Raw genomic sequence first — 8,328 nt, forward strand, 5'->3', positions numbered from 1 at the left:
GTCGCACATCTTTTAAGAAAATACTAACTTCTAAAGAAAAAAAGATATATTGATTAAATTATTCTTAATTAAAATTTGCATATTGTTACCTTGATACATTAGGATATGTAAATAAGAGCAAATTTTTTAAAAATAAAATTAATTCCTTCTTGATTATGTAAAAAACACTTATTTTACATAATAAAAAAGCCAAAAGGTCACTTATTGTGGACCGGAGGGAGTATATTACTTATATGGCAATTGAAAGTCTAGAAAAAGGACACTACGATGCACCAAGCATCTCGTGCTCACAAAGGGTTCAAGGAAGGGCCGCACCTCAAGGGTGTGATATATACAACCTACTCTACTGCAAGCATTAGTAGCTACTTTCACAGCTCGAACACCTCACTTATAGGAATCCAGAAAAAAATGAAAAAAGGTAAATGTATTTATCCTATGACAATGTGACCACTTGCACACTTTTAGCATTCATTTATTAATGCAAAGTAAAACAAGAGAAGAGTTAGGATTTACCACAAAAGAGCTTTCTTTTCCTCTCTTAAAAAACTTCACGAGATATCCCTGAAAAAACCACTGCTTTAAAATTCATCTAATCTGCTTTTTAATTTCTAGACCAAAAAAAAGTTATGGCAATGAGTTACACAAATAACAACTCTTTTTCTTTCTACAAACATTGCATTTTCATGAGTCTTCTTTTTCTTCCCTTTTCTCCATTTTTTTTCTACATGAAACTTCAACTATCTTGTCTTCATCAATCCTATTGTTTCTTGTAACCTTTTATAAGTTTGCAAATATGGCCATTTTCACTTGGCCTTTTGCAATCCATGCATTTCTTGAAATCCATGCACATATTCAGAAGATCAAAAACACCCTTTAAAAGTGTCTACATCTTACACTTTTCAACACCATTTTAAGCTGAAAAAAGATTTAAAAAAAGAATGGCTAGTTCTTGTTTCAATCCGTTTAGGCTACGACGATCGAAAAGCAAACCATTATCAGTACCATCATCATCAAGAACACAGTGGAATTCAGCAGATATGACAACAATGGAAAAGAAGAGATTTGATAGTGTAGAGTCATGGTCAATGATATTAGAATCTGATAATGTTGAAACTTGGGAAACATCAAAGGAAGATCAAAAAGAAGAATGGACAGCTGATTTATCTCAGCTTTTTATTGGTAATAAATTTGCCTCAGGTGCACATAGTAGGATTTATAGAGGAATTTACAAGCAAAGAGCAGTTGCTGTGAAAATGGTGAGGATTCCAACTCACAAGGAGGAGACTAGAGCTAAACTTGAACAACAATTCAAGTCTGAAGTTGCTCTGCTTTCTCGCCTCTATCATCCCAACATAGTCCAGGTCAAAATCTCCCTTCATTAAAAAATGATAAATGATGCTCTATTTGAGGGAGCCTTGGCGTAACTGGTAAAGTTGTTGCCATGTGACCAGGTGGTCACGGGTTCAAGCCGTGGAAACAGCCTCTTGCAGAAATACAGAGTAAGACTGCGTACAATAGACCCTTGTGGTCCGGTCTTTCCCCGGACCTCGCACATAGCGGGAGCTTAGTGCACCGGACTGCCCCTTTTTTGATGCTCTATTTGGAGTTTAAGAAAGAAAGAAAGAAGTTTGAAACTTGTAATTTGAAACATGTCATAGCTTGTATGTGGCCGTAAAATTTTTTGAAACTTATGATCTTAGAAAGCTGTGATAATATTGTTTTGAACTAGTTCATATAGTTGAAAAAATAGTTTTGAGGCGGTCCGCATGTATTATCTCATTTATGTGGTTATAAAAACTTCTCATCAAGGATAAAATGGAAAATCTAGATTTAAATTGTTTCCGGATATAGAAATATTTCATTCTTTTTTTTAACAAAGTAATAAGAAAATAAAAAAAGGCAGTCCGGTGCACTAAGCTCCCGCTATGCACAGGGTCCGGGGAAGGGCCGGATCACAAGGGTCTATTATACGCAGTCTTACCCTGCATTCGTGCAAGAGGCTGTTTTCACGGTTTGAACCCGTGACCTTCTGGTCACATGGCAACAACTTTACTAGTTATGTCAAGACTCCCCTTCAAAGTAATAAGGAAATAATGTCGCATAAAATGAAACCATGAGAATAATATTTACTTCTGTTCCTCTAGTTAAAAGCATAATTCAGAACATATAAATTCACAGGTAAAGGATTTTTAGGTGATTACATAAGAAAGAATCTGAGTTGAGACATTGTTTTTGTAATTTAAAGTTTCTTTGTAGCACCGGTACATTCACATCTAGTATATTTTTGGTTTCTTAGTGTTAAGAAGCATGATTTTCCTTTTATATTTTGAAGAACTAATCCAAATAGCCGCCCACTTAAATTAAAAATAGCCGACGGATGTATAATATATGTATAACTGGATATAATCAATGTATAATCAATTTGCTGCAGTTTCAACAAATTAATACATATCCTATGAGTCAAGTTTTCTTACAAAAACATTTCTTGTTTATCTACAGTTCATCGCGGCTTGTAAAAAACCTCCTGTATACTGTATCATTACAGAATACATGTCACAAGGAACTCTGAGGATGTACCTAAACAAGAAAGAACCATATTCACTTTCAACAGAAACTGTTCTAAGGTTAGCACTTGATATATCAAGAGGAATGGAGTATCTTCATTCACAAGGGGTTATCCATAGAGACCTGAAATCGAGTAATTTACTTCTAAATGATGCGATGCGCGTTAAGGTGGCTGATTTTGGCACGTCGTGTCTTGAAACACAGTGCAGAGAGGCTAAAGGTAATATGGGAACGTATCGATGGATGGCACCGGAGATGATCAAAGAGAAACCTTATACTCGGAAAGTTGATGTTTACAGTTTTGGGATTGTGCTGTGGGAACTTACTACAGCATTGTTGCCATTTCAAGGAATGACACCAGTTCAGGCTGCTTTTGCTGTTGCTGAAAAGGTTTGCCTAATTTAACACTCATTTTTTTGGTAGTACTGAATAATCAAATTTGCAGTTTTCTTATTGTGTTCAAGCAATATACATGTCACAGTTCAACACTTATTGTCTATTCTGAGCTTAGGCTCATAGGGATTTGTCTTTTGGGCTATGCCACTTTGAACCCGCATGCTATGCAAACTTGTGTCATGCCTTATAAAGCTCTTCATTTTCCTATCTCATTACGATGTGGGATTTGCCTAAGGTGACATGTGCACCCCTTCTTCAGAAGATTGCCAGCCTAGAAGCCTGTCAGTCTTATCGACCTGCCCTCCGCCATGGGCATCACAATACAGTTAGACCTGAAAAGGCATGATAGTGTAACAATTACCTAAAAAGGCAGGGCACTAAGCTCCCGCTATGCGCGGGGTCCGAGGAAGGGCCAGACACAAGGTCTATTGTATGCCATCTTACCCTGCATTTCTGCACGAGGCTGTTTCCACGGCTCGAACCCGAGGCCTCTGGTCACATGACATCAACTTTACCAATTACGCCAAGGCTCCCTTTCAGCGTCACAATTACCTATTTCTCAAAAATATTTAGCATCGGTTCCAACTAGTTTGAGATTAAGCTATAGTTGATTGATTGATTGATTGACTGATTAACGTTCGTTATTTTACAGAACGAACGACCACCCTTGCCAGCGAGTTGTCAACCCGCACTAGCACATCTGATAAAGCGCTGCTGGGCAGCTAACCCTTCAAAAAGGCCAGATTTCACACACATTGTATCTGCTCTAGAAAAATATGATGAATGTGTCAAAGAAGGACTTCCATTGACACTTCATTCAGGGCTAGTTAGTCGAAACGCCATTATTGAACGCTTGAAAGGCTGTGTATCCATGAGATCTTCATCTATACCTGTACATGTCTGAATCTTGATATCAATAATAAATCATAGTCATTAACATTCTATAATTCAACAGGTAATTGGTAAATTGCTAGTTGTATATATTCAGTGTGTTCTTGTTTATGATCTGGATGTAACATGTGTTGAACAAATTCTAACATTATTGTGAATGGACTTCAAAAGTGGCATATCAAGTACCTTTATCAATGATCTGATCATATAGTGGAGTAAATAATTTTTACATTGGTTAAAGCAGATGTTACTACTTTATTTTTCAGGTTATCATGTCAGGTTTGCTACGAAGAGTTACGATGTACTTGTCGACAACTTAATCTGTTGGTGTAAAAAAAACTATACACGATGAATACATGGAACTTAAAATCTTTAATCATTAATTCGTAAGGGTTATAGTGATTGAATTGACTCCTTTCGTAGATGCTACAAATAGACTATGCTTAGGCATATTGTATAACCATAAGCGGATTCAGGATTTGAAAGTGGCGGAGTCATATGAGCTGATTGCTCAATCACTGCTCCCATAGACTTTTGATCTTAATGGTCCAGAATTTCTATGAAGTTAACGGGTCCGGTGACCCTTCTCCTCTAAACATAGGTCCGCCTCAGCCTGTAATCTATATCATAAAGTACTACATGCAAATTATTTGGTTTGACGTAAACACCAGTAGCAAATAAGTATTTACGTATAATGTTTGAAAAAAAAAATTATAATGTACAAATTTGTACATTACAAGTTCAATTAGAAAATCTCTTAGTTTTTTTATCCTCTTAAACAAAACTTATCTATATCTATATTATTATAAAAGCACGAATAATTTATGTTAAATGTTGGACGACTAAAATATCCTCGAAATATTGATCGACTTTTATAGCCTTAAATATTTATATAACTTGAGGATACAATTGTACATCACCTAAGGCTGGAATTCTTTTCCCATTTAAACTACACTTGACAAGCCTACAAAGTTGATTTTGGGTCAAACTAACTTGGAATTTGCAACTAAATATATTACTTAATTAATTAATAAGTGTTTCAATGTGGATATGAAGCACAATTATGGAAGAAAAAGAAAAATCGAACATAAATTGAGAATTCATTATTGTGACACTTTGAGAATATTCTGCTCACGAATATTCAAGACTGCTGCTGCTACCCTTTGTTTTAAATTGTTATTAAATTTTGTACATATGAATAACAATTCAGAATATCTATTCAACTGAAATTTTATAATTTTTGATACGTACTTTGTAGTATTTCACACAAGATATTCTAAACCACTTTACCTCTTTACTTGAATTTTCTTTTATGTCAAGGGATTTTAACAACTTATACATAATTAAAGAAATTTAGTTTTTCTCTATTTGTAAATATAATTTTCAAATGAAGAAGATTTACTTGAGTCCCTATTCTTTAACCTTTCTCCGTCACTAAATATATTCGTGTGTCGCAAGAACATAGAGAATAATCTATATTTATATTATTATAAAAGCACAAATATTCTAACACTAAATGTTAATGACAAAATATTATTGACATATTGATTGACTTTTATGCCTTAAATTATTTCTTTAAAGAAGCAATATGATATTGGATAAAATTGTAGTATTGAGTATAATTCTTTTAGGACTCTACATCATCACTTCCAACATGCTTGCTATAGAGGATATCAACACCTCAACGTCAATTTTCCTTGTACAAGATAGAATCTTAATTCTTTCCTTCTAAAGATTTCAAGTTTATGATACAAGTTAAAGAGTGTCTCTACTCCTTCTTGGTTTTAATGAGTGTCTCTACTGCTACATCACTCCCAAATATAAATATTTTATTACTAATATTTTTCAAGTCTTTCTCGGGTTTGATGAGCAAGAATCTAACGGCAAATAGATGAACACATGCAGTCTGAATATTCTATGGGAATTGAGTGAAAATTTAAATAGCATTAAATTAATTATATCTTTTAATTCCCATCACATTAGTTTATTTAATTAAAAAATTTTATTTTATTTATACAAAACATTTTTAACAGATTTTAAATCCAAAAGGGTGACTTTTAATTTCTAAAGAAGTGGTTGTTGCAAAGTGCCTCTTCCCAAATGTTGTCTTAATTAGTTCTAAAACTCATTCATTTTTAACAGACACCTAAAGGCATTATAAATATTTGGTGCCGTTCCAAATCAAATACAATAATCGTTTTGAATTCCTTCTTCTTCTCACTACTATTTTTTACAACTCATAAAAAAATTTGGGAGAAAATTTAGTTAATTGTTGAAATTCGACTTTCATTGGCTTTGTAAAATCCTGGAAATTTTTTGCTACCATTCCTGCAACAATATAATTGAAATACTTAAATTTCTTAAGAACAGTAATTACCCTATCAAACCCAGTATATTTCATAGTACCATATTTTGCAATCTATTTTGAATATTTATGTACGTGTTATTATTATTGTGCAACGCACGTTCATAGAGACTAGTTATATTAAAAGCACGAAGACATTTATCAAAATGTCGTTTGCCTTTTTTACCTTTTAAAATATAGAGTTCCAATAGGACAATATGGTAATTTAAGTATTTCATAAATATTTAAAAACATTCACTTAATTAATTTAGTTTTCGGATTTTTTGGTAAATTTTTCTTCAATTATTTGTTATTAAACTTTGCCTTAATTAATTGGTTGAATTTTGTCACGTTTCTTACCCAAGGAAACTTAACAAAAAAAAATTTCTAAACTTTCACTCTCATTAAATTTTGTCACGTTTCTTACCCAAGGAAACTTAACAAAAAAAATTTCCTAAACTTTCACTCTCATTAAATAACAGATTCCTTTTACTCTTTGAAATATTAAATGAGTTATTATGTTGCCTTAATTATTTGGTAATAAAATTTTTTTACTGTTGCACAAGAAAAGTTTAGTTTAATGCACGGGTAAAATTGAACCATTATTATTGTGGTTCCGTTGCACAAGGAAAGTGTTTAAAGAATTTGACTTGCTGGACGACACAAGAAAATATTTTGGTAGAAGTTTTTATTATTTGGTAAATTTTTCTTGTCTCTTTGACCTACACACAAATTTACTTTATATAATTCCTTTCATGTGTCAAATTGTGTATCATAATACTTCTATAAAAGGAGCTATATAATATCATAATTTAATCATTTAAGTTCGCCCTATTCCAACATCGCAATTTCAGGTGTTGTTTCTTTTACTAATATCAACATCTTTTGCTACTTCGTATTTTGCAAGCACATTTGCATGCACCAGTTTTTAGTGTTGCATCAACAATTTTTTATTATATAGTTTTTGTTTCATATTTTTGACTTGGCTAATTTCACATCTCACGTAATTTACGAATTTATTATAGGTTATTGAAGAATTGCAATTCATTATAGAAAATTGGTTAGACGAGTCTTATCACTTAAATATTAGTATTATTTATTTCCTTTGTTGTATAATTAATAATACTTATAATTGTTATGCCAGCTCAAGTTGCTTGTTTTAAAAATAATTAAAAATTAGATTATCTGCTTTAGTTCTGTGTTATATTAATACTACATGATTTGCGTTATTGCAATTTCCACACTTAAATCACACAGATCTCAACAATTACATCCGTTTAATTAAACAATCTTCCTTATATCATAAAAATAATCAATTATTGAATTAGTCACTTTGATAACTTATAAAATTCTTATGCATGCTTTATTTTTGGTACACTTGCAATGGCCAGTGAAAAGGAATTGTTAGACCAATGTGTCCCAATTAATAGTCTAAGAGTATCTGATTCATGTTGGGTAATACTAGTGTTAGTGTTTGGGAGTGGAATAGTAAAAGAGTTCAACAATAAAACAAATCAAGGCACCCGGAAAATTGTGACATTAGTTTACGAAGAGGTAATTGTTATTTTATATTAATATTTTATTTCATGTCTTTTCATATTATAGTTTTAACCATCACATTAACTACAGTGAAATTTTTGACAGGGAAAAAAAAATTAATGCTACACTTTTCAATGGTTATATTGAGTTGTAGAAAAATTATTTACAACAAAACAAGATCTGTTATATCATAAACGGACGCATCAATAGTGCTAATCCTAATTTTCAATCAGTGCACAACGAGCTTGAGATTGGATTTAAGAAAAATACGTTAGTTGAAGAAAGCAATAGTCACTTTTCGACCATTGGTTTTTCAAATAATTTTATTTCATTCGATGAGGCATCAAAGTGCACCAATGGAACAATTTTTGGTAAGTTGTTTAGATTTCATCCCGTAATCTTTCACTAAATATAAAAACAATATTTTATTTCTATTCTCCTTATTAATTTTTGGGTAATATACATATAATTGTTTTGATATTCTTAATTTCTAGATATAGTTGAAATTTTAGTGGATGTTAAACCCTCTACGGGAGAAGGTTCAAAGAAACGAAGGGAGATAGTGCTTATCAACGAGATGTAAGTTAGTAGTT

The 8,328-nt window shown here is 32.3% G+C and overlaps 1 protein-coding gene across 1 annotated transcript; it reads left to right on the plus strand.

The window, feature by feature from the left end:
• Positions 1–666: 666 nt before the first annotated feature.
• On the plus strand, positions 667–4,027 carry LOC107785316 (serine/threonine/tyrosine-protein kinase HT1). Its single transcript, XM_016606590.2, has 3 exons — positions 667–1,361; positions 2,500–2,955; positions 3,614–4,027. The coding sequence occupies exons 1-3, from the start codon at positions 939–941 to the stop codon at positions 3,863–3,865; spliced, it is 1,131 nt and encodes a 376-aa protein (XP_016462076.1). The 5' UTR covers positions 667–938; the 3' UTR covers positions 3,866–4,027.
• Positions 4,028–8,328: the final 4,301 nt, after the last annotated feature.

Source organism: Nicotiana tabacum, chromosome 16 (assembly GCF_000715075.1).
Source record: "Nicotiana tabacum cultivar K326 chromosome 16, ASM71507v2, whole genome shotgun sequence".
In the NCBI taxonomy this organism is placed as follows: Eukaryota; Viridiplantae; Streptophyta; class Magnoliopsida; order Solanales; family Solanaceae; genus Nicotiana; species Nicotiana tabacum.

Excerpts from the sequence above, each read along its gene's own strand:
- LOC107785316 (XM_016606590.2), top strand. The coding sequence starts at position 939 with ATGGCTAGTTCTTGTTTCAATCCGTTTAGGCTACGACGATCGAAAAGC. Across the intron at positions 1,362-2,499 it reads ATCATCCCAACATAGTCCAG|TTCATCGCGGCTTGTAAAAA; the intron begins GTCAAAATCTCC and ends GTTTATCTACAG. Across the intron at positions 2,956-3,613 it reads CTTTTGCTGTTGCTGAAAAG|AACGAACGACCACCCTTGCC; the intron begins GTTTGCCTAATT and ends GTTATTTTACAG.